Source organism: Phanerochaete carnosa, assembly GCF_000300595.1.
Source record: "Phanerochaete carnosa HHB-10118-sp unplaced genomic scaffold PHACAscaffold_11, whole genome shotgun sequence".
Classification (NCBI taxonomy): domain Eukaryota; kingdom Fungi; phylum Basidiomycota; class Agaricomycetes; order Polyporales; family Phanerochaetaceae; genus Phanerochaete; species Phanerochaete carnosa.
In genome coordinates, this window is record NW_006767638.1 from 918,012 (window position 1) to 941,623 (window position 23,612).

Below are 23,612 nucleotides of genomic sequence, written 5' to 3' on the forward strand. Positions count from 1 at the left end.
CTACACAGGAGCCCCGTTCTTCGCGTCGATGTCAGCTCTGAGGATGGTGCGTGTACTCGTGCTTTGAATACCTAATCCCCGTCATAAACATTTCAGGCAGGGCGCAGACCTTTCGCATGTCATCTGTTCTCCGACCGCGGCTGGCGCCATCAAGTCGTATTCGCCTGACCTCATCGTACACCCGATTTTGCGGGAAGACCAGTACGTATCGACACTTGCATGACCATAGGCATACGTTTGAGACGCATTCGTGCAGGTCGGAGAAGGAAGTAAAGCCCGCTCTGGAGAGTCTTCTGTCACGCTTGCATGCCCTCATTGTTGGACCAGGCCTTGGGCGTGAACCTTACATGCAAAATTTCGCTAAGCTGGCTGTGAACATGGCAAAGGACAAGGTAAGTCGTGCCGTCATGGGTCTGAGACTCAAAAATACTGAGTTCTCCGCAGGGTATGTTCTTGGTGTTGGATGCGGACGCGCTGCTCTTCGTCGGCCAGGACACCGCTCTCATCAAGGGTTATCGGCGAGCCATTCTCACGCCAAACGTGGTAGAATTCAAGAGACTGAGTGAACAGCTGGTTGGTATAACTCGGTATATGCTGCCTGGGTTCTATCTAACAGCATATACGGTAGAACATAGACCCCAAGGCGCCGTCGAACGAGCTTGCCATGCGGGTATCCCGTGCTTTAAGCGGCGTCACCATTTTGCAGAAGGGCAAGGAAGACATTATTGCGACCAACACTGGAGGCGCATCTGCGGAAGATGCTCGCGAGAGCAAGGTCGACCCGTCGGAGAACACGGAGGAGCAGATCGTCGTTGATGTCTCTGGCGGCATGAAGCGCTGTGGCGGACAAGGCGACATCTTGTCAGGGACGATCGGGACCGTTCTGGCGTGGGGAAAGTGCTTCGAGGACGGTGCATTCGGGTATTACAACTTTCAAGCGGTGTCGGGTGGAGGCTTATATATATATCTACTACAGGGATGGCTCTGTTCCTTCATCGCGCATCCCTCTCCTTGCCGCGACTGCAGGGTCGATGGTCACTCGCACCTCATCTAAGCACGCGTTCTCGAAGCAGGGCAGAGGTGAGCGGCTCGACCTTATGCCGCGATTTCCCCGTTGACATCATACCCATCGTAGGTGTAGTTACTCAAGATATGCTACCAGAGGTTGGGCATGCTTTTGCTGAGGTATTTGGCAACGAGGGAGAGAAAGGATGGGGATCCACTCAAGGGGGAAAGCTCTAAGTAGAACCGGAGCAAGAAATAAACGTGTACACCATGTCCAGTACAGTAGCCATGAAACGTTCGCCGGACGCACAACTGTTCTCGGAGATCTACTGTAGATAACGTGCTAGATCTCGAACGTGGAGAAGTATGCTATAGATAATCAGCCGAATTTGTCGTTGTGTAGACGTCACATCCTGGATATTCGACCGGGATTTAAGCCCACTCGCCACTTCATTCCTTGCCCCATCCCATCATCACGATGTCGTTCCAGGTCAAGAAAATCTCCACAAAGCCCTACGATGGCCAGAAGCCGGGCACGTCTGGTCTCAGAAAACGTGTGAAGGTGTTTCAGCAGGAGGCAAGTACGCGATCACGCGCGATGCGGGAGATGACCGTCTGACGCGACGAGCCCGCCAGCACTATACAGAGAACTTCATCCAGGCCATATTCGACTCTATCGACGCCAAGGACCAGACTTTGGTCATTGGTGGTGACGGTCGTTTCTTCTCCCCTGAGACCGTCCAGACCATCCTCCGGATCGGCTCTGCCAACGGCGTCGCCAAGTTCATCATTGGCCAGAACGCAATTCTCTCGACCCCCGCCGCGTCAAACATCATTCGCAAGTTCAAGGCATATGGCGGTATACTCTTGACTGCTAGCCACAACCCTGGTGGTCCCGACAACGACTTCGGTATCAAGTACAACGTCTCGAATGGCGGTCCCGCTCCAGAGAACGTCACTGACAAGATCTTCGAGAAGACTAAGACTATCTCCTCGTACAAGGTCATCGATCTGCCTCCACTCGACCTCGCCAAGCTCGGCAACTTCGAGTTCGGCCCCAGCAAGGTCGAGATCATCGACTCAGTCAAGGACTACGTCGAGCTCCTGGAAGCGATCTTCGACTTCAAGCTCATTAAGTCCTTCCTGCAGGCGAACCAAGCCAAGTTCAAGGTGCTCTTCGACGGCATGCATGGCGTGACGGGCCCGTACGGGCGCGCGATCTTTGTCGACAAACTCGGCCTGCCTGCGTCGTCGGTGCAGAACGCAACGCCGCTGCCCGACTTTGGCGGCGGACACCCAGATCCGAACCTGACGTACGCGCACGAGCTCGTCGAGCGCGTTGAGGCGGATGATATCGCATTCGGCGCTGCGTCCGACGGCGACGGCGACCGGAACATGATCTACGGCAAGGGCGCGTTCGTCACCCCGAGCGACAGCGTCGCAATCATCGCCGACTGGGCCGAGGAGGCGATCCCCTACTTCAAGAACGGTGTCAAGGGTGTTGCGCGTTCCATGCCCACCAGCAAACAGATCGAGTACGTCGCAAAGAAGAAGGGCCTGAGCTGCTATGAGGTGCCGACTGGTGCGTGCTTTGCTTTTACGCCCGAAGCATGTGGTGTTGACATCTACCTACAGGCTGGAAGTTCTTCGGTAACCTCATGGATGCTGGCAAGCTTTCGATCTGTGGTGAAGAGTCGTTCGGTACCGGCTCTGACCACATTCGCGAGAAGGATGGCGTCTGGGCCATCGTTGGTACGTACTCTGGTGATTGCCTCCACATGCCCCTCTAAACGTCTTTCCCAGCCTGGTTGAACATCCTCGCATTCGCGAACAGGGACTCGCCCAGCCAGCTTGTCGGCATCAAGGAGCTCCTCCAGAAGCACTACGAGGTCTACGGCCGCTCCTTCTTCTCGCGTTACGACTATGAGGAGGTCTCTTCCGAGGGCGCGCAGAAGCTCGTTGACAACATCAACGCGCACATCACCCAGGGCTCGCTCAAGAGCACACAGCACGCGTCGAAAAGCACAGGCCAGTCCTTCGCCGTCGCCGAGACGCTCAACTTCGACTACACGGACCCCGTTGACGGGAGCGTGTCGAGGAACCAGGGCCAAATAATCCGCTTCGAGGATGGCTCCCGCGTCGTCTTCCGCCTCTCGGGCACCGGCTCGCAGGGCGCGACCGTGCGCATGTACGTTGAGCGCTACGTCGCGCCCAGCGCGGGCGCAGTGGAGCTCGGCCGTGATACCGCGGAGGGCCTCAAGGGCCTCATCGAGGTTGCGCTCGAGATTAGCAAGCTCAAGGAGTTCCTCGGCCGCGAGAAGCCCACTGTTATCACATAAGCAAATGGCTGAAATCAAGGAAGAACCAAAGGATGTATCATAGTTAAACGAGGAGACATACAAACTAGAAATTCTTATAGTCGGTAATTATATGAAATACAAGAGACAGCTTCGTTTCCCTCCGCGATAGATGTGATCCTGACAGCGGTTTTCGTGCAGGCTATTTTCGTGAAGGCTGTCTTTGTGGCTGGTGCTCACTTTGGCCGCGATTGCAGATTTCTCGTTCTTAGCGCAGAAACGTCCCAGAAAATATGTATTTATATAAGGCTTTAGCGCTTAGCTATCAAGTCCGTGGCCAAATCAAACACCGCCTGCTCGGATACCGGCGGCTAGCGCAGTGCCTTAGCTGAAGCATCTGGAGGGTAAGCGGAAGTAACAGGGGTTTGTGGTCCATCGGGGGCATGCGGCGGTATAAAAGGCAGCCATGGGCGGCCGACGTACTAGGTCGCACAAGATTTGTGCTTCAAACGCTGAGCATTTTTTACGATGGAGCTTTCGCATGAACAGACTTCTTGTAAGAATTGGGTGCACAGTTCTACAAGGCGTCTTCTTTTTTCAACTATATACCTGTACCACACATGCACAGGGTGATCGGTCTCAATAGCGAGCAATTATCTCCGCGCCGGTTGACGACGAGGCAGCCCCATCTTTGTCGGGGCAACGAAGCTTAGCTGCATAACGTCATGAAGATCAGCTGCATTCTCGAACGCTCCAGTGGGTGTGGATTCCCGGAAAAGGGAGCTGGAAGACGGCTCACTGATGCCGAACCGGTAAGCTAAAGCACACCGACACCAGGCACTTGCTGCTCTTTGTACGTAGCTTTCGTACTTATCCCAGATCAATTCAAGTCCTTGCTCAGATTATCGATTCCAGACAGCAAAAGTGTGGTTTTCATCTACGAGCCACGACTGAAAGTGCGTTTATATCCAGTGCATTCTGACTTTCCGAAGAGTATACTACGCAACAACCCGTGCGAACTTTACCCCTGAGCAAGCAGCTTGGCGCGCTCGTCCCAAACCTTCTTGATGGCAGGGCGCGCGAGAATCTTCTTGTGCCACTTGGCAGTGACGGGGAACTCCTTCTCGAAGTTAAAGTTCTGGAGGACAGTGGTAGTGATGATCTCGTTCCAGCTGCACCGTCGCGGGTAAGTACCAGCGCTTCGAGACCAAGATTAAACAATGCTCACCTGCAGAAGGAGATGTCTGCGACGGTGGGCTTGTTGCCGACAAGCCACTCTTGCTTCGAGAGCACGCCCTCAAGGACGCCGAACACACGCTTGATCTCGTTCGTGTAGCGGTCGAGGACGCTCTGCGGCTTCTCCGGGTGGTAGGCGGCGAACCAGACCAGCTGGCCGAAGTACGGACCCTGGCCGGAAGCCTGGAAGTACAGCCACTGAAGTTGGGTGTAGTACTCCTCTGTGCCGGGTGCGAGAGAGATCTTGCGCTCCTTGTCGTACCTGTCGACGATGTACTGGTTGATCGCACCGGACTCCCTGTCGTGTCTGGATTAGCAACAACAAACACTACACGAGGGTAGAGGACTTACCAGATGACGAAGTCGTTGTTGCCGTGGTCGATGAGCGCAGGGATACGACCGTTCGGGTTGTATTTGACGAGGTCCTCAGGGCCCTGATGCGCTGTAACGTCTAAGTTGGGAAACACGTTCTCGTAGGTCAGGCCGAGCTCTTCGAGGATGAAGGCGACCTTCCTGTAAACGAGGGAGGTTAGTACAGCGTCGCATCGTGTGCGCAGAGGGTACATGCCATCCGTTCGGGCCAGGCTTAAGGCTGAAGAGAGTGAACTGCTTGCCGTGCGACATGTTGGGTATGTATGAAGTGCGAGAAGTGAGGAAGAGGAGGCCGTGAGGATGTGGAACTGGCTGCTGGTGTCTCTGTCCGCTTCGATGGCCCTTATAAGCAGCTCAGGAGGCAGGGGGACAATGCACGTGATGACCAGGAGCATAGGTGGTACGCTCTATAAGCACCTCTTCCAAGTGGAGATAGTATCACTGCGTGTGTGCGTGCAGCGTCGCCTAAGATCCTGTGTAAGCAAGAGCCCTGTACAGATTCCAGAATGCATGCAGGGACTGAGGATGACCAACATAAAAATTACCGAGGGATTAGTGGACGATATTAAAGCTGACTACCGCGGACAGCAGGAGAAGTCGAATTTGGACCCTCCGAGGGCTTGCGAGCACAGCAACGGAAGGATAATTGTTCGGACCGTGCCGATCGATATATAGCAAGGAGTTGTACTAATCTAGGGTTACCGTTCTGTAGAGTACCCTTAAAATAGGGTTACGGACGCACTTTTGTCACGGGCTCGTCATGTGTCATCTCTGCGTGTCGTGTCGCTGCATCGAAAGTGTCCAAACAATGTCGAAGATGGAGCCGTGGGCATGGTCGATGCTGGCCAAGGCAGTCCTAGCAGCCAAGTAGCTCGACGGCTTCTTGCTTTTCTTGCATCTGTGCATACTAGTAGAGGAGAAAAGAGAAGGAGAACCCATTTTCCCTAACCGCAGCGTTTTCGTTGCCGTCCATGTCAGAGCGAGACTCTGCTCGTCAAATTGCAGTCATGTACGCGTTGCACTTGCCGTGTCACACCCGTACTCCTGCGGGTCCCACTTCGTTGCTGCAGCTCTGACGCTGACTTTCCCATCATAACTAATTGCCACATTCAGGAGATATATTTTTGTGCCCCTGCCTGACTGCAGCGCAAGGGGGTCTCAGCCATATTGATGGTAACGATGCTCAGAAGCGTTCCGGGCACTCTCAGCTCTCACCGAAGGGAAAGCCTGAAATACCAGCAAAACATTAGTATTCCCAATTGAAGTGGGAGTAAACGTTGCTCCACCTCCAGACCGATGATCAGAAACGTCGTGTCGGCTCTTTGCCGACGCTCTCTGCCGACGCTCTCTGTATTGTAAGTTCTCCTGACATGCGATGTATCGCCGCCATAGAGAGATCCGAGGAGCTGCTCCAGCAGTTACCTGACTCACCAACTGAAACAGCTTACCAGTGCTGTGACTTTGAATTTGCAGAGAAGACATAGCTGCCAGATAGAGCCAGGATTTGTGCGAGCCATCTGCGACAGAACCATGAACATGTGTCATTAGCAAGCTGCGACTAGGAGCATGACATGCCGACGAGGTCGCAGGATTTGATTTGCCAAAGTGCGAGGCGCGCAGTGGTGCGTGGATTACTTACCAAGCCTTCGAGACGAATCGGCTCGCATCATCTATATATACTATGCGTCTACTGCGCATAAAGCAGTAGTCGTGCGGTAGTTAAAGAATGAGTTGGAAGAAGTCTGGTGCATGCACCGTAGTAGCACTACCATTCGAGAGCGTGCCACGCCACAACGCTGGCGCACTGTCCTGGGGCCATAAATGGGTTTTGTTCGTGGTTGCGAGTCAGGACGGTCCGCGCAGTCCGCGCAATCCGCGGGTCGGCTTCTGCCCGCCGAAACGGCGCCAGATCTGATGGAATCTTTGAACGCCTATCTGATTTGGGCCCATGCAGCGGGCGGCTATATCGGACTGGACCGGCCGGACGTCCGCCAGCGACAACGGGGTTGGACTCGCCACAGAAGCATCGAAGTACTATGCTAGGCCCCCTGACGGCTCGCTTGATATACAGTCTTGTTTCCTCTCTTTTGAAAGGTGTAGAGACCACACTGCATACGATTCATGATACATCCTGTTGAGTAACTCGCAGCCAGGTACATGTAGTAGGGCGCGGTATAGTCCAGACACCGTAGAGCTACCCGCGACCGTCTTCGACGTGTGCATCTCCCCGAGCAGACTCGTGACGTTGGCCGTGCGGTACTCCTCTCAGAGGCTTGTGAGTTCGAATGTGAGTGCACATGCCTTCATCTGATCGCCGGGGGTGGTGTCTCGCCTTGAGGACGGCGCAGAGATAGATACAAGCGGCCAGGTCGGCATCGGAGCAGAACCAAAGTGCACAATCCTCATCTCCAGAGAGCAGGCTCCCGACCAGCGCACTCTCCGCGGCAACGGCCCAGCACAGATCAAATAATCATGGAGCTGGGAAACCTCTGGTGCGGACATGCCTCTTCTCCAGCACTCTCGCTCCGTCCATAGCCCGTCTTCAGCGTTGACCGCGCTCCTCGAGATCGCCATACCGTGAGACATTCCCTGCCTTGACGACTCATGTCGGTATCTCAGCTCGCCGTCTGGCGACTGCGGTCCGTAGCGAGAGCGCAGGCCGAGAGGGACGCGGCTATTGCGACCATCGGCTGTTGGTGATCTGTAAGGCAGTCTTGGGCCGTGACCAGGGCGGCGGTAGACAAGGAGACTTACCACGACAACATCTTGGTGTAGCACGAGTTCTGTGCGTTGCACGCTTGACTTTGTATCCACCTTGGGCTAGGAAGCGGAGACAGCTGCGGGAATGACGCGACAGCGAGGCCAGCGGCGAGTGAAGCGTGCCGGCCTCGATACTTGAACGCGTATAGGGCAGGCCTATGCGAAAGTGTCACCGACAGCGAGCTACATATTCAAATTTGGCGTGTGCATGGTTTACATTTGGATGAAAGCGAGGGCGAGACGAGCGAGGAGAGACGAGTGCATTGGTGTCTGTTGAGAAAGTTGAGTGGTCGGCTCGGTGATTGCGATCGACTAGGGCCAGGCCAGATTCGATGGGATCTTCCGATGTCTACCATACCGGATTGGACCGGCCAGATCCGGAGGGCCGGACTGCGCGGAGTCCGTGGACTGTCCCAACTCGATCACAGGCAGCAAACAGTATGATTTGTATTCGCGAGCCACGGCTAGTAGTGCGCTCATTCGGAATGCATTCCAGCTATCCAGAGATTATTTCTACGCAATCACCCGTGTAAACTTCACTTCTGAGCGGAGAGCCTAGCACGCTCATCCCAGATCTTCTTGATAGCGGGGCGTTCGAGAATCCTCTTATGCCACTTGGCGGTGACGGGGAACTCGTTCTCGAAGTCAAAGTTTTCGAGGAAACTAGCAACGATGATTTCGTTCCAGCTGCACCGGCATGGATCGGTATCAGCGTATTGCGACCGGAGATAGACGATGCTCACGTGAAGAAGGAGATGTCCGCGATGGTGAGCTTGTTGCCGGCAAGCCACTCCTGCTTCGAGAGCACGCCCTCAAGGACCCCGAGCACACGCTTGGTCTCGTTCGTGTAGCGGTCGAGGACGCTCTGCGGCTTCTCCGGATGGTAGAGGATGAACCAGACCAGTTGGCCGAAGTACGGACCCTGGCCAGAGCCCTGGAAGTACAGCCACTGGAGCTGGGTGTAGTACTCCTCCGTGCCGGGTGCGAAGGAGATCTTGCGCTCTTTATCATATTTGTCGACGATGTACTGTATGATCGCATTGGACTCCCTGTCGCGTCTGTCTTAGCAGGATAAACACCACACGAGGGTAGAGGAATTACCAGATGACGAAATCATTGTTGCCGTGGTCGATGAGCGCAGGGATACGACCGTTCGGGTTGTACTTGACAAGGTCCTCGGGGCCCTTGTGTGCCCTCATGTTTATTTCGGGGAACACGTTCTCGTAGGTCAAGCCTAGCTCCTCGAAGATGAATGCAACCTTCCTGTAAACGAGGTCGGTCAGTACCGCACTGTGTCATACATACGGACGGGGGTACATACCATCCGTTAGGGCCACCCTTGTGGTTGAAGAGAGTGAACTGCCTGCCGTACGACATGGTTGGTGTGTACGAAGTGCGAGAGGTGAATAAGACGAAGCTGTGAGGATGTGGAACCCACTGTTGGTGTCTCCGTCCGTCTTGATGACCTTATAAGTGGCCCCAAAGGTAGGGAAGCAGTGATGACCAAGAGTATAGGTGGTATGCTCTATAAGCACCTCTTCCGAGTGGAGATATCACCGCGTATGTGTTTGCAGCGTCGCCAAGATCTTGTGTAATCAAGAGCATTGCTTGGAACGCGCACAAGGATTGTGGCTGACCAATATAAAGGAGGTTAGCGGACGACGGTAGATTTTACTACCGCAGAAAGCAACAGTAAAATATGCAGACCATGAAAAACTAGCGAACTTCTCTAGATTTTCCGATACATTGCGTTGCCTGCCCTAGTAGTATCAGTGCTCTGAATGAAAGTGGGAGGAAACGCCGCGCACCTTCAGAACGACGGTCAGAGACGTCGTGTTAACTCCTTGCCGACGTTCTCCACATTGTTCGTTCGCCAAATCATGCGATATATCGCCGCCACAGAAACATCCGAAGAGCTGCTCTAGTGGCTACCGCGTCTGTACTGACTCAGCCAAACTGCTTACCAACCTTGTGACTCGAGCCTGCAGAGAAAACACGGCTGCCAATAGAACGAGTCGTGCCAAGCTTTTCGCAAGTAATCTACGCGAGGAACATGTGTCCATCATCCGCTATGACTAGCAGCATAACATGCCGGCCTGATCGCAGGATTGATTTGCCAAGCTGCGAGGCGTGTGATACGCGGATTACCAAGCCTTATAGACGAGTCAGCTCACATTGACCATATACGTCTACTGAGAATAAGCGGTAATGTTCATACAGTGGTTGACGAGTGGTTTGGAAGAAGAGGTTGCACCGTACATTCGAGTGAGCGCCACAACGCTGGCGCACCATCCCGGAGCCATAAATGGGTATCTTGCTTTGCGAGCGCCACACCGACCCGTGAGTGCGAATGTTAGATAGATGGTATCGTGTCCAATCCAAAGGGTGCATCTGTATCTAGATGCAATACCTTGTCTTTCGGGTCTCCAAGTCCGAGTCGCCGTTATAGATTCGCGGCCAGTCAAGGCCGCGACTCAGCTCAGTAGGGTGGAGACAGATACCAAGGGTGCGTGAATCGACACTACGCTGGAACGACCACCGAGTTATCGGAAAATACTCAGAATGTGCTGGTTGCAAGAGACCATGAACTCGAGAAAAATGGTGAGAAACCTACGGAAAATGCCCCCAGATATTCGAGGCGCTCCGTCATCGGGCGCTTCACCTACCCTGGACACGTCCACGACTTCGACGCGCAGGGCACCCTCCCCCATGTCGGCTTTATTGCTGGTTTACCTACGTTGAATAATACTCTCCGATTTTTTCTCTACTTACGTGAAGCTGGGGAATTCACAGCATGGCCTTCCATGTACCGACCCATTTACCTCGGAAGAAGGACCTCGATGTCTCGACCACTGTGCTCTCGAAGATATCCGAGACCTCGCCGAAAGCTCTTACACATAATCTCTCCTCGACGTGGGTGGCGGAGCTGGATGTCGCGATTCGTCAAACGAAGGTACGTCTCAAAGCGCACATATCGGACGTACGACTAATGCACACGTCCAGGATCGAATACACGAACGCGTGCAAACAGACTTCCCCGCATTTGAAAAACAGCTCGCATCGGCGAAGTCGGTACAAGAACGGCTGCACACACTCACGGCGAATGTTGACGGCCTGCAGAACGCGCTGTCGAATCCTCAGGTGCGTCAGTCCCTCCTCCACCTCTCCTCATTGCGGCTCTAAGGCCGAGTCAAGACAGGGCTCGTGCCCACACTCGTCAACACACTAACACGTCATGCGGCACTTGCGCAAGAAGCGGCAGATGCAGAAGCTATGAGTGATGCGTTGGAGTATCTGGCGCGGTGTAAGCTGGAGATGCAAAATCTAGCTACGCTTGTAGAAGGGGGGAGATTACCCGAGGCGGTGAAGAGGTACAGAGATATTGAGCACCTGCTCGCGCAGCATCAACCTTCGCTAATTGGTGCGGACGTCTACGCCGACCTGCAGGTGCGTCTAAAACGTGGTATCGGGTAGGATGCAGCTTATTTGGCTCGAGCAGCGCAGGTTCCGTGCCATGAAGGACAAGGCTGATGAGCAGCTCAACGAGGCATATTCACGCAGTGTCATTGTAAATGCTTCCGAAATCGTGATCCGTCGGTCAGTGCAAGGTGTGTCTGTAGTCTACCGTCGTATTCACGTTCTCACCGTCGGCTAGTGAGAGCTTCGGAGACCGTCCTTTCGCTACCATCCGTTCTGTCGTCACTTTCATCGACAAACTTGTCTTCGCTCATGACAACACTTCGGCGGAACATCTCAGCGCACTATATCGACTTCTTGCTCAGTCAAGCCGCGGCTGTCGAGCTGTCCACCGTCCCGTCGCTGTCCGGCGCCGTGGAACACAGACTGTCAATATTTCCTGCTCCTCGAGAGCACGAAAACCTCAAGAATCGCATCGTCAATGTCACTACTGTCCTGTCGTTTCTGGACGAACACTTGTTCCCCCACCTGCCTTCTACGGCGGCATTCCCGATCTCCCTTAGCAAACCTCTAACACGCGCCCTTCTCGATAAATTCCTAATACCCTCATTACCCTCCACACTGAAGGAGCTGCCTGTGTTCCTGGACGTGGTGCTGCATGCTGTTGGGTTTGAAGACGATTATATTCGTGGGATGCTAGGCGATGCAACCGGAGGTCATGAAGTGAAGACATGGGCAGGTTCCGTCGGTACACATTACGAGAAGAAGAGGCGTATTGACATTCTGGAACGAGCGAGGGCGATCATTATTTGGAACGAAGACGACAGTTCGTCTTTCCGTGCGGAGATGGCTGTAGTTCGGGAAGAGCAGTCGCAACGGGACACTTCTGTGCCTGAATTTGTACCAGAGCACAATAACGTGTCGACCTCGCCACCGCCGCGGCACGCTTCCCCGGAGGATGTTGCTTGGGGCTTTGGCGACGAGAGCGCTACGGCAGTGGATGAGGATGGTTGGGGGTTGGATGACGACATGGATATCGACCTTGACGCACCAGCAGAGCCGTCGCAGCCTTCGCCCACAGCGCCGGAGACGTCAGAAGCTCAGGACGATGAAGACGCCGACGGCGCGTGGGGTCTGGACGACGAGAACTCGACCGACTCGTCTGCCTGGGACGACCCCTGGGGCAATGGTGCAGAGCCTGAAGTTAAGCCGCCGCCGCCAAAAGCACCAAAAGCCGCCACCAAGCTGGAGAAGCTCTCGCAGAAGGGCAAGACGAAGGAAGCGACGCCAGCCAGCCCGCCTCCAGTTCCTGTCTCTGCGCCTTCTCCGAAGGCCACCCCGCTAGCGGCACCGCCGAAGCCCGCAGCCCCCGCGGCGCAGCCGGTCGAGAGGGAGACATACCTCGTCTCCGGGCGTGTCCGGGAGCTGCTCTGGCTCGTGGACGAGGTGCTCAGCGAGGCGGCCGAGCTCACGGCCTCCGGCGTCCTGCACGCGAACGCGTGCAGCTCGACAGCGCAGGTCGGGGGCATCACCAGCCAGACGGCACCCATGGTGCTGGATCTCTACCGCGGCCTGTACCCCGTTGTCGGCGCGTCAAGGCTGGCTGCGCCAAAGCACGCGATGGGCTTTTCGAACGACTGTTTTTGGCTTGCTGCCGAGGTCGTGAGGCTTCTCGCTCGGAGTGATCTGCATCCGAACACGAGAAGCAAGCTGGAAGAGGCGCAGCGGCGGTCGAAGACGCTTGCGGATTGTTGGTACGACGAGACTATCGTGGGTCGTGCCCTTTATCTGCATGTTGGCCGTTACTAATATGCATCGCCATCTCAGGGTCGGCAAATCGACTCGATAAATAGTACATTGGACAAAGCGGAAGGCTTCGTCGGTACGAATCACCAGGCGCGCTTCGACGAGTGTGAAGAGGCGGTGAGCCAGGTGCTGCAGAACGTCCGCAAGTTCGCCCAGCACACGAAGGCATGTAGTTTCGCATCCTGCATCTCTTAGCGCCTGACGCTTGTCCTCCAGAATGTCTTAGTAAAGAGCAAGTACTACGAGGCGATTGGGGCTATCGTCGACGCGGCGCTGGCACGCATCCTACAGGACATCTTGGCCCTTCCCGACATCACTGAGGTCGAGTCGCACAAGCTGAACGAGCTCTGCCTGATTTTCAACGCCCTTGAAGGTCTATTCGTGGAGGACCCGAGCCAGGTACGCCAACCAGCCCTCCCGCACTCATTTGTGGTCATGCTGACGCGCCGATCACAGCCTTCTTTCGTAGTGGCCTATGTGCCCTCCTGGCTCAAATTCTCGTACCTCTCAGAGCTCATGGTCCGTCCCGTTACGCGCCTCATCATTGCTGTGCTGTTGCTGATCTCAGCCGCAGGAAGCGTCCATGTCGGACATCTCGTACCTGTTCGAGGAGGGCGCGCTCGTCGACTTTGACATTGGCGAGCTCGTCAGCCTCGTCCGCGCCCTGTTCGCTGACACTCCGCTTCGTGCGAACACAATCAACAGGCTCATGCAGGGGCATCCACCGCCGGTCCGGTCCGAGTCGTAGCCGTTGTTTGTTGTGCTGTCGATGCTTCCAATATATCGCCGTGGCTTATTGTGGATTACCTTAAGGAACGGTGTGTGGTGGGCTGCAAGCCTTCTGGGTGAAGGTGAGTATGAGAGGTAAGTCCGCACTCGAGGCGAGTACGAGTTCTCGTGGATTGGGCAGAAGTTAAAGACCCGGTAGTTTGTCCCGTGGGGTGGCCCATAAACCTCGTACGCTCGCGGCGGTTGCGGTACAAGCCTTCGGAGCCATCGCAGGATAGTCTATGACTATCCATGTGTGTTATGTAAACTCGGTAGCGACTGTCTTAAACCGTTAGTTTCGTTTCGTTTCTTATCTTGGAAAGCTCTGATTCGTTCGTAAACACTAGCAATCTCCAAAACCCTGACAGGGCTGACTCGGAGGGATTGAAGCCACTAAGCAAGTATACATGTCCGGTTTTGGCCACACGAAAAACTCGTGTAGTACTTCTTTCTCCTAAGTTTTTGATTATCCCGTGCTCACTTGCAGCTCATAGGTCATTTGTTAAATCCGAGTACATACGCCCTCCGCGAGACACAACCCTGTGGCACGCGTTGCTCGTTGTCCAACTCCGTTGAATCCACAACCTCGGTGTCGATGACTCCCTCCTGAGTCAGAAGACAACTTTCGCCTCTTCCCTTTCTACCTGAATAGCGACATGCCCCGGCATTTTGTAAGCACTCCCGGCCTAAGAGAATTTACATTCGCATATAAACGCCAACCGATCGTAAGGCGACACTTACCGAATGCGATTCGGTGCTCGATTCATGTGCAGTAGTCTTGTGCGACAAGCCAGGCAGGTGTCTGACGATCGGGCTTTCTCCGAGGGGTGTCAATTGAATAATTGTCGCCCCCATATCACGTCGGAACCAATCTCGTGCGTTAAGCCTGAGATAGAACACTTATGTGAGATCTAAAGGTAACAGAACGATAGGTACGTACGACGCTAGCAGGCAGTTCTCGTAGACTAAATTTTCAGCAATGTGGTAAGTGGTGAAGTAGCGAAAATCGTGAAACGCACGTCCGGACACCGGCGTTAGGACTGTAGAGGTGACGATAAGTCCGCGGCGCGATTTTGCTAATAGTCTTACCCACATGCAAGAAAAATCATGTTGTATGGCATTACGATGTGCTTCAGGCTCCAAGTAAGACCGGTCTTACGGGATGCTCCAACTGGTTCTCACCGTAATCATACAGACGAGCCAAAAAGCGCTGTATCAAGTCAGTAGTGGTTTGGAAAGAAAGATGATGATCTCTACCTGGTAATAAGCCCACTGTTTATTGTGTATATCGTTAAAGTCTTCAAGAGCGATCATCGGGTCCTGATGCAAAGAGTTAGCTTGGATACTAGCTGTAGTGAGAAGCCTGGCTCGGAGCCAAGGCCATACCGGTTCGTCGCATGTTTCCTCCGCTGATACATGAACCAGCATATACAGAGGGCCACGTAGGGATCTATTAACACGATAACTCCAAGGGTTACGTAGAATAGGTTCTAAGCTCGTTAGGCCGACCGAAGTGTTGACGTCTGGGATGGCTTACATTCAGTGCTCCCGGAGGTTGGTACAGAGTGTCCAGTATGAGCCTGTCGTGCAATCACTTAGTTGTCCAATGAATATCGCTCGCATATCATACGCAGCTCACACTCGAGTTGCGACGGCTAATGCGAGTCTTATTCAACAGGGCTTTATGCGTAGAAGTGTGCGAAAGGGAGACTTGCCGATAGCGGAAGCTATCAGCCATAGGTCTGTTAGAAAATGTAAGCTGTTGTGAAAATATGAGATGCGTGCCAATGACAAGAAGTTGTAGGATGATCTTCGAAGCTTTTTATTAGCCAGATGTTTAATGGAAGATATAAGCACCGTACGGGTGGCACGACCAGAACAAAGCGCTTGTCGCTTACTGTATTATAACGGCACGTCAGTATTCAAACCACTTCGCTTGCGGCGAAGTACTGACGTATCCAGGCACGATACGTGAGCCAGCTGAAATTTGATGAGTATGGCTTGTAACACCGAACGATCACAGAAGTCAAGACAGACCTTCGGACAACGAGATCACTTGTCACCTGCACGGTGTGAAAATTAGCTGCTATATTGGCAGTGGTAGGCGTGAAGCTGACAGTGGTAATGACAGCACCCTGTCAGCATAGTCACATCTCAATATTTTTACTGCCGGGAAGTGAGCACGCACCACGACAGTCCTTCATAATATATCAGCATGGAGGCTGTCTGGACACACAAAGTTGGTCCGACGCACCAAGGCACCCGTCCTGGGATAGTGATCTTGCCAGTGTTGCTGACGAGAAGACTAGGAGCCCGTTGCCACCTCGATTGGTGTACTCATTACAGGGCTAGTTGGCTCGCATATATACCGGGTGGATGGTAAATGCAACGTGTAAAGAACTCAGAGCACTGGAGACCGCAGACCATAAACTTGAATCGTGGAAGGAGCAGGCAAGCCCTTACATGAGAGCCCAGACCTACACCAATAACATGAGTGCATCCGAGACACGGCTAGGAAGGCAGCTTACAGAATACTCGAGCATGGTTCCTCCCTGTGTGGATCGGAGGAATAAAGTGTAACACTGCTGACAGAAGATTCCATAGAGACTGTGACATGTGTAACGTCAGATATCAGTACGTGCCAGTGAACTAAGACGTAGTTCACATCGCCCGTGCAAAGCTTCCTAGGAGGAATGCTCCCAACGTGTCATTGAGCAAAGACTCGGGGGGTGTCAGCGGAGCCTCCATATTGTCGAGCGAAGAGAGTCGAAGGAGTTTGAGCAGACAACCTTGATGCATAACAGCGTCCCTTCATTTATGGTCTCAGAAGGCATAGAATCAGCAGCACCAGGGGATCCATGACTGGATCTCTGTTCCGAAAGCTACAACAAATGTAATCTTTCGGCGAACATTTGGGGTGGGGTTGCGTGGGTTTGAGTAAATGAAAAGCGGAATGGAACTTTAGGCAGAGGTGAACAACCGAGTGATCTCATCCAAAGGATGTAAACAAGAGGATTCACTTTGAACGGAGGATGTATACGAAGAGATAGAAGATGTACTCACAAGTGGACTACTGCTGCTATCTTTTTTCTCACACAAGCGGCACCTAAGCCAAGTGTGATGTAATCCACGAGATTGAAGACTGCAAGTGATGCTATGCAATCCTGAGGAATATCTAGATTTGGAAAAATGCCTCTTGTCAGAACAACCTGCCGGTCTGTGCTGTGTAGGACTACGCAGACCAGTACGTACAAGGGCATGTTGTCCAGCGAGGTATACATCAGGGTGTGACACTTGGGGAGATCCGTACTCTTCAGACCAGTGTAGCCTGATTCTACAGAATCTAATGTTGACGGTGGCCGGTGGACTTAACCTTCGGAGTACTGTACCAGGAGTGGGAATGAAAAGACAAATGGAGCCTCTGGTAGTGTGATAGAACACCGGATGACCCCACGTAAAGAACGAGAGCAGGATGATTTGTTCAAGCGAACTGCGTATTCAGTCAGTGAAGTGTTCGATAACATGGGAGTCCTGAGAGGGTCAAGCTACTATTATGGAGCAATTAATGAATGGAAGATAAATCTAGATACCCGTAGATACAGTACTACCTACTGCTGTATTGCTTGTCTTGCGCATAGATGGCATCTGATATGAAGCATTGCGAGGGCTCTGGTGACGCTTAATAGCTCTAAAAGGTAGTTAAATAAGCTGCGAACAGCGCGCCTGACAGTTGCCAGCCTCCTGATATCATCCCAGCATGATCGTGATTTGTCACCTTCGATAGCCGCTTTCAAACACTGGCACAGCATGTCCTGGTTAGTGGCTAGATATTCCCTATCCTGAATGACTCACCTCCCAATCGTTTCAAAGAATGCGGATTGCGACTGATAGAGTCGATGAATACAGCGGGGGGACAGAGCGCTTCACCGGCTGCTTCACCGGCTGCGGACACCTTGTAAGCTGTGGTGCTGGTAAGAGCTTTCGAATCGGAGTGGGAGCCCCCGATCGGCTTCGTCTGCTTTCTCCCTGCTGCAGCTGGTTGAGATCTTGGCTTTGCTACTGTATGTGGAGACTGTTCGACCTACAGAATTGGCGTGGGAGGACCCCAGCGACGTGTTTCACGCACGAGATTCACGGTGGCAGGCATCTGCGCACTTAAACGTGTTCTACAGCCTGCTCAGAGAAATCCTTCCAGACCAATATGATACCGACATCACTCGAAATGGCACGCTCTGATGCAATGTCTTTTCGGAGGTTGGATATTGGCGAATACCACGGTATCAGCTCGACTTGAAGCGCCCCGTGCGCGGGCAACACGCTGGTCAATTTCCGCTCACTCTCCTCGCACCCACCATGCTGTCACTTGTGTACATCGCCACCACTGCCGCGACAGGGATTATACTCGCGTTCATGTTCGATTCATGGCGTAGGAAAGCGAACTATCTCCCTCCCGGGCCACTAGGTCTGCCATTCTTAGGCAATCTGCTACAAATACCCACTAAGAAGCAATACGTTGCCTTCCGGAACTTCGGTAACATCTACGGTAAGGTTTATGATTAACTCTATTTTGGGCACAAGTCTAAAGTGAACCGGTCGCAGGCGACATCACAACACTTCGCGTGCCAGGACTCACCTTCATGATCCTTAATTCCCGCAAGGCTATATTCGACCTCCTTGATGCCAGATCGTCTATCTATTCTGACCGGCCTCACGCAGTTATGTGTCCGGATTTGTACGTATGTCCTGTTTCCTTGAAGATGACGCATACTCAAGAGCTGGCGCTGTGCAGGGTCGGCTGGGATGGTGCAATTGTTTTGTCGAACAACACCCCTCGCTTCCGCAACTGCAGGAAGCTCTTGCGCAAAGGTCTCGGCACAAGCGCTGTGCAAAGCTTCGTTCCTTTTATCAACCGCCAAAGCGCGTTCTACCTGCGAGATCTGCTCGAAAGACCCGACGCATTCACTGACATCTTCAGGCGGTGCATCACATCAATGGTTCTGGTTACAGCCTTGCTAACAGCTACTCGCAGGAACGTGGCAGCTATCTCGATGAAGATTGCATACGGCTATGATGGCATTGCGGAGGACGAAGAGATGCATGATCTCGCACACAAGGGCAATTGTTACTTTGGGGAGACAGCAATAGTTGGAGTGTGGCTTGTGGATATGCTTCCCATTCGTGCGTCACACCATATACGCGTTGTTCGAGAACTGGCAATGACCATGCAGTGAGATATGTGCCCCAGTGGTTTCCTCTCGCATACTTCCAGCGATATGCAGCACACGCGAAACCTGTCGTTCTTAAGTGCATCAACAAACCCTTTGAGGAGACTAAACGGCATATGGTCAGCTCACTCTTTTTTGTGCGGCCAGCTACTGTACTGATATCTCGATAGAAAGCAGGAACAGCCGGCGCATCGTTTACTTCGATGCTACTGCAACACGTACAAGGAGATCCAGAGGCGGAAGATTGCATCAAGTACTCCGGCGCGGGCATATCTCTGGGTGCATTGGATACGGTGTGCCTTTCGCCTCCCTTGCATTACCCAGTGTTCATTGTTATACTCCAGATAACAGCTATAATGTCGTGGTTCTTCATGGCAATGGCTCTGCATCCACAAGTTCAAGCTAAGGCACAAGCTGAGATCAACAAAGCTGTCGGCAACGAGCGACTCCCGCAGATCGAGGACAAGGATTCCCTGCCATATGTCTTTGCCGTGATGAAAGAAGTGTTCAGGTGGCAACCACCTGCTAAATTAGGTGTGACAGGCCGCTTTCCGCGAGGGCGCAATAATTCTAACGCTGGTTATGGCTCAGTGCCACATGCTGTGAGCAAGGACGACGAGTATCGAGGCTACTTCATTCCAGCCAAGACGACGCTCATCGCCAATGTTTGGTAAGTGTCCCGGCTGAGATCGTCACTATTCTTCGCTGATCTGGTACGCGGCGCAACAGGGCTATCACGCACGATGAGAACGTCTATCATGACGCCGACAAGTTCATTCCGGAGCGGTTCTCGGAAGAGGGAGCACCCGACTGTATGAACGACGTCTTTGGCTTTGGTCGACGGTAACGCGCCGTTTAACCCCTCTGCGGGAGATGCACTGACCTCCATGTGCCGCAGCGGCTGTCCGGGGATACTCGTCGCGCAAGCGCATGTGTTCGTGTCGATGGCAGCAACCCTGGCAACGTTTAACATCACGAAAGCGCGCGATGCAAGGGGAAAAATCATAGAGCCCAAGGTGGAAGACACCCCCGGAGCTATCAGGTAAGTTGTGGGACTCCATCATGCATAGATACGGCGCTCAATTGTCTTTGTAGCTCCCCTCTGCCGTTCAAGGTTTCTCTGCAACCTCGTTCCGAAGCGGCTGTAAACTTGATCGAGCGTTCCGTTGAGCACTCGAAGACACTGTCGGAAAGGCTAGAGGCCTTCAGTCTGGACGCATAGGCTCACTTGGCTCGCACCGGCTACTCATGTTTCGCGTCTGCGTCCTGCTTTAACCATGTTTCTTCGGCTCAACTCGAAGGACGCGCGTTTCACACTGTAAACAAGGATGAGTTGGGTCTATGCCGAATCAGGATGCGTAGTCGTCACGCTCTTTGAGTGGCTTTCAAACTGGTGTAGACCGGTCCCTGAGCTTAAGCTGGAGATAAATATCTCACAGCTTCAGCAAACGATGGAGGCAATGATCCATGCGCGAAGCACACGAAGCGGGTTTTTCATGGCTAAGTTTTGCTGACATATTCCTCTAGGATCCCAACATCGCCGCGTTACCAATCGGTGCCCCTCGGACTGAGTCACGACAAGGATCCATGCCAGAAAAGGCGGTGAAAAGACATGTTTATTAGCTGCGGGATGTTTCAGAACAGAACTCTCCGCGCTGTCCGCGCCGTCCACATCCCAGCGCCCACGAATTTTGAGCACGTTGGTCATTCTTCCATCAAAGTTCACCGGCAAGCGCCATCATCCCATCAAGGTCCGGCATGCTCCGGGACCTCCAAGAGTAAGTGCATTTGTCCGCACCTTTGAGGGTTTCCTGATGTGTGCGAGCCTGCGGCTGAAGAAGCCTAAGCGCTGGTGGCTTTGGCATGCTCGCCGACGCTCCAGTATGTTTATGTTCGCGCAGACATCTTGGCTTCTCGTGGAGGCTGGTGCCCTGCCGGATAGCGCAAAGTCTGCAGCACAGCCCTCGTCTCAAGAGGCATCCAGGTGTGCCATCGCTTACATCTGGCTTGTGCATGTGCGTTAGGAAGGTGATAGCCTGAGCTCTGGGCGCGAGCACGCGTAAGTCCAGTCCAAACTGCCGGGCAAGAACATCTGATGGCGGCGACGGCGGCGATGGCGGTGTCGCACACGTGATGTCAATATATGGAGCACGAAAAACTGTAGTCTATTTGTAAGTTGTTACTCGAATTCAATTGGAGTTGAGTGTAGTAAAAACTTCAAGGTGATAGCGACTAATCGGAGGAAGCTTCGCTTGGCTTCGCCTGCGCTGTCCTTCTTACTACAGCTGGCGCGCGAGGTCTTAGTTGTACTATATGGAGGTTGCAAATCGTTTAGTCGGACAAGGCTGTCCAACCTGCAGGGGCGGACTCAAGGCGGACCCCAGCGACGCGCTTCACGCACGGTATTCGCGTATGCGTCCGCTCTTCTGAAAAGATCAGTCAGCGTGCCGGATGGTGTTTTGTCTCAACATGTTTCGGAAGTACTTAAGGCACCCTGCGGGAGCAACATGCTGGGCAAGTTGCGCCTGCTCTCCTCGCTCTCGCCATGCTGTCGCTTCTAGACATCGCTGCCACTGCCGCAACAGTAATTGTACTTGCGTTTATATTCGATTCATGGCGCAGGAAAGCGAGCCATCTTCCGCCTGGACCACCAGGTCTCCCAATCTTAGGCAACCTGCTGCAAATTCCCACCACAATGCAATACATTGCCTTCCAGGACCTCGGTAACATTTATGGTAAGTCTTATGATCGAGTCTGGCTTGGGCTCAGGCCTAACGGCGGATTTTTCGCAGGTGATATCACGACACTTCGCGTGCCAGGAATGACCTTCATGATTCTCAATTCGCGCAAGGCAATATTCGATCTCTTCGATAGCAGATCGTCTATCTATTCTGACCGGCCCCACCTTGTTATGGGTACAGAGCTGTACGTGCTCCCTGTTTCCCTTGGCAGTCGACGCGTACCTTGGAGCTGATGCTATGCAGAATCGGCTGGGAAGGCGCAATTGTCTTGTCGAACAACACCCCTCGCTTCCGCAACTGTAGGAAGCTCTTGCGCAAGGGTCTCGGCCCAAGCGCCGTGCAGAGCTTCGTGCCCTTCTTGAACCGCCAATGCGCATCCTATCTACGAGACCTGCTGGAAAGACCATATGACTTCACTGACATCTTCAGGCGGTGGGTCACATTAGTAGTTCCGGCCACGGCTTGCTGATAGCTACTCGCAGGAATGCAGCGGCCATCTCGATGAAGATCGCATATGGCTACGATGGTATCACGGAGGACGAAGAGGTGCACGATCTCGCGCTCAGAGGCAACCTTTACTTCATAGAGACAACTGTAATTGGAGTGTGGCTTGTGGACATGCTCCCGATCCGTACGTCACACCATATACGCGTCGGTCGAGAACCGGCGATGACCATGCAGTGAGATATGTGCCCCAGTGGTTTCCACTCGCATACTTCCAGCGATATGCAGCACGCGCGAGACCCTTCATCCGCAAGTGTGTTAACAAACCCTTTGAGGAGACGAAGCGGCATATGGTCAGCTCGCTCTTTTCTGCGCGGTCGGACTACGTGCTTACATCCTGGTAGGAAGCAGGAACGGCCGGCGCATCATTTACTTCGATGCTGCTGCAACACGCGCAGGGAGATCCAGAGGTGGAAGATTGCATCAAGTACTCTGCTATAGGCATTCTCCTAGGTCAGATAGATACGGTATGCTTTTAGCCTCCCTCGCACTGCCCTATGCTCATTGTTGAGCTCCAGACAATAGCTACCCTCTCGTGGTTCTTCATGGCAATGGCGCTCTATCCGGAAGTTCAAGCCAAGGCACAAGCCGAGATCGACAAAGTCGTCGGCAACGAGCGGCTCCCGAAAATCGAGGACAAGGATTCCCTGCCATATGTCTTTGCCGTGATGAAAGAAGTGTTTAGGTGGCAGCCACCTGTTAAACTGGGTGCGACAGGCCGCTTTCCGCGAGGGCGCACCTCTGACGCTAACTGTTGCGCAGTGCCACATGCTGTGAGCAAGGACGACGACTATCGAGGCTACTTCATTCCAGCCAAGACGACGCTGATCGCCAATGTCTGGTGAGTGTCTCGGCAGAGGTCACCTCTATCCTTCACGCTGATCTGGTCCACGGCACAACAGGGCCATAACGCACGACGAGAACGTCTATCATGACGCCGACAAGTTCATCCCGGAGCGGTTCTCGGAGGAAGGAGCACCAGACTGTCTCGACGACGCCTTTGGCTATGGTCGACGGTAACGCGCCGTCCAACCCCTCTGCGGGAGATGCACTGAACTCCGTGTGCCGCAGGGGCTGTCCGGGGATACTCATCGCCCAAGCGAATGTGTTTGTGTCGATGGCAACCACCTTGGCGACGTTCGACATCACGAAAGCGCGCGATTCAAGAGGAAATGTCATCGGGCCCAAGGTGGAAGACACCCCCGGAGCCATCAAGTGAGTTCCAGGACTCATCGCGCGTGAAAATCGCGCTCAAGTATTTTTTGTAGTGGCCCTCTGCCTTTCAAGGTGTCTGTGCAACCTCGTTCTGAAACGGCTGTAGACCTGATCAAGCGCTCCGTTGAGCAGTCCAAGACAATGTCGGAAAGGTTGGAAGTCTTCAGTCTGGACGAATAGTTTCATTTTGTCTTGCACCCGTGTTCGCGTCTGCATTCTGTTTGGACCAAGTGTTTTTCATTCAAACTTGAAGGGCGATGGCAGTC

The 23,612-nt window shown here is 53.5% G+C and overlaps 7 protein-coding genes across 7 annotated transcripts; 5 read left to right on the forward strand and 2 right to left on the reverse strand.

Annotated features, from left to right (window-relative positions):
• Positions 1-1,291, forward strand: PHACADRAFT_263991 (uncharacterized protein). Its single transcript, XM_007400826.1, has 7 exons — positions 1-46; positions 101-201; positions 257-392; positions 445-573; positions 629-921; positions 977-1,080; positions 1,136-1,291. Exons 1-7 carry the CDS (start codon positions 29-31, stop codon positions 1,240-1,242), a joined length of 888 nt encoding a protein of 295 aa, XP_007400888.1. The 5' UTR covers positions 1-28; the 3' UTR covers positions 1,243-1,291.
• A 185-nt stretch (positions 1,292-1,476) lies between these two features.
• On the forward strand, positions 1,477-3,635 carry PHACADRAFT_178364 (uncharacterized protein). The gene is made up of 4 exons (XM_007400827.1): positions 1,477-1,582; positions 1,642-2,587; positions 2,641-2,757; positions 2,809-3,635. Exons 1-4 carry the CDS (start codon positions 1,484-1,486, stop codon positions 3,342-3,344), a joined length of 1,698 nt encoding a protein of 565 aa, XP_007400889.1. The 5' UTR covers positions 1,477-1,483; the 3' UTR covers positions 3,345-3,635.
• A 532-nt stretch (positions 3,636-4,167) lies between these two features.
• On the reverse strand, positions 4,168-5,162 carry PHACADRAFT_213520 (uncharacterized protein; the record flags this gene model as incomplete). The annotated part of the gene is made up of 4 exons (XM_007400828.1): positions 4,168-4,474; positions 4,531-4,836; positions 4,890-5,047; positions 5,103-5,162. The coding sequence occupies 4 exons, from the start codon at positions 5,160-5,162 to the stop codon at positions 4,324-4,326; spliced, it is 675 nt and encodes a 224-aa protein (XP_007400890.1). The 3' UTR covers positions 4,168-4,323.
• Positions 5,163-8,086: 2,924 nt separating this feature from the next.
• On the reverse strand, positions 8,087-9,421 carry PHACADRAFT_129976 (uncharacterized protein). The gene is made up of 4 exons (XM_007400829.1): positions 8,988-9,421; positions 8,772-8,929; positions 8,414-8,719; positions 8,087-8,357 (listed from the first exon to the last, which is right to left on the reverse strand). Exons 1-4 carry the CDS (start codon positions 9,045-9,047, stop codon positions 8,207-8,209), a joined length of 675 nt encoding a protein of 224 aa, XP_007400891.1. The 5' UTR covers positions 9,048-9,421; the 3' UTR covers positions 8,087-8,206.
• Positions 9,422-10,320: 899 nt separating this feature from the next.
• On the forward strand, positions 10,321-13,877 carry PHACADRAFT_213522 (uncharacterized protein). Its single transcript, XM_007400830.1, has 9 exons — positions 10,321-10,623; positions 10,674-10,811; positions 10,866-11,117; positions 11,170-11,278; positions 11,326-12,857; positions 12,915-13,058; positions 13,110-13,292; positions 13,350-13,412; positions 13,468-13,877. Exons 1-9 carry the CDS (start codon positions 10,465-10,467, stop codon positions 13,639-13,641), a joined length of 2,754 nt encoding a protein of 917 aa, XP_007400892.1. The 5' UTR covers positions 10,321-10,464; the 3' UTR covers positions 13,642-13,877.
• Positions 13,878-17,493: 3,616 nt separating this feature from the next.
• On the forward strand, positions 17,494-20,302 carry PHACADRAFT_213523 (uncharacterized protein). Its single transcript, XM_007400831.1, has 11 exons — positions 17,494-18,204; positions 18,261-18,393; positions 18,451-18,639; positions 18,691-18,839; positions 18,890-19,005; positions 19,057-19,179; positions 19,231-19,420; positions 19,478-19,556; positions 19,616-19,729; positions 19,785-19,928; positions 19,982-20,302. The coding sequence occupies exons 1-11, from the start codon at positions 18,015-18,017 to the stop codon at positions 20,106-20,108; spliced, it is 1,554 nt and encodes a 517-aa protein (XP_007400893.1). The 5' UTR covers positions 17,494-18,014; the 3' UTR covers positions 20,109-20,302.
• A 1,129-nt stretch (positions 20,303-21,431) lies between these two features.
• On the forward strand, positions 21,432-23,526 carry PHACADRAFT_200567 (uncharacterized protein; the record flags this gene model as incomplete). The annotated part of the gene is made up of 11 exons (XM_007400832.1): positions 21,432-21,621; positions 21,679-21,811; positions 21,871-22,059; positions 22,110-22,258; positions 22,309-22,424; positions 22,476-22,598; positions 22,650-22,839; positions 22,894-22,972; positions 23,034-23,147; positions 23,203-23,346; positions 23,400-23,526. 11 exons carry the CDS (start codon positions 21,432-21,434, stop codon positions 23,524-23,526), a joined length of 1,554 nt encoding a protein of 517 aa, XP_007400894.1.
• Between the last annotated feature and the right edge of the window lie 86 nt (positions 23,527-23,612).

Excerpts from the sequence above, each read along its gene's own strand:
- PHACADRAFT_263991 (XM_007400826.1), top strand. Across the intron at positions 393-444 it reads TGAACATGGCAAAGGACAAG|GGTATGTTCTTGGTGTTGGA; the intron begins GTAAGTCGTGCC and ends AGTTCTCCGCAG. Across the intron at positions 574-628 it reads AGAGACTGAGTGAACAGCTG|AACATAGACCCCAAGGCGCC; the intron begins GTTGGTATAACT and ends CATATACGGTAG.
- PHACADRAFT_178364 (XM_007400827.1), top strand. The coding sequence starts at position 1,484 with ATGTCGTTCCAGGTCAAGAAAATCTCCACAAAGCCCTACGATGGCCAG. Across the intron at positions 1,583-1,641 it reads TGAAGGTGTTTCAGCAGGAG|CACTATACAGAGAACTTCAT; the intron begins GCAAGTACGCGA and ends CGAGCCCGCCAG. Across the intron at positions 2,588-2,640 it reads CTGCTATGAGGTGCCGACTG|GCTGGAAGTTCTTCGGTAAC; the intron begins GTGCGTGCTTTG and ends ATCTACCTACAG.
- PHACADRAFT_129976 (XM_007400829.1), bottom strand. The coding sequence starts at position 9,047 with ATGTCGTACGGCAGGCAGTTCACTCTCTTCAACCACAAGGGTGGCCCT. Across the intron at positions 8,720-8,771 it reads AACAATGATTTCGTCATCTG|GGAGTCCAATGCGATCATAC; the intron begins GTAATTCCTCTA and ends CAGACGCGACAG. Across the intron at positions 8,358-8,413 it reads GCGGACATCTCCTTCTTCAC|CTGGAACGAAATCATCGTTG; the intron begins GTGAGCATCGTC and ends ATGCCGGTGCAG.
- PHACADRAFT_213522 (XM_007400830.1), top strand. The coding sequence starts at position 10,465 with ATGGCCTTCCATGTACCGACCCATTTACCTCGGAAGAAGGACCTCGAT. Across the intron at positions 11,279-11,325 it reads GATCCGTCGGTCAGTGCAAG|TGAGAGCTTCGGAGACCGTC; the intron begins GTGTGTCTGTAG and ends ACCGTCGGCTAG. Across the intron at positions 13,413-13,467 it reads CGTACCTCTCAGAGCTCATG|GAAGCGTCCATGTCGGACAT; the intron begins GTCCGTCCCGTT and ends TCTCAGCCGCAG.
- PHACADRAFT_213523 (XM_007400831.1), top strand. The coding sequence starts at position 18,015 with ATGCTGTCACTTGTGTACATCGCCACCACTGCCGCGACAGGGATTATA. Across the intron at positions 18,394-18,450 it reads GCAGTTATGTGTCCGGATTT|GGTCGGCTGGGATGGTGCAA; the intron begins GTACGTATGTCC and ends GGCGCTGTGCAG. Across the intron at positions 18,640-18,690 it reads TTCACTGACATCTTCAGGCG|GAACGTGGCAGCTATCTCGA; the intron begins GTGCATCACATC and ends AGCTACTCGCAG.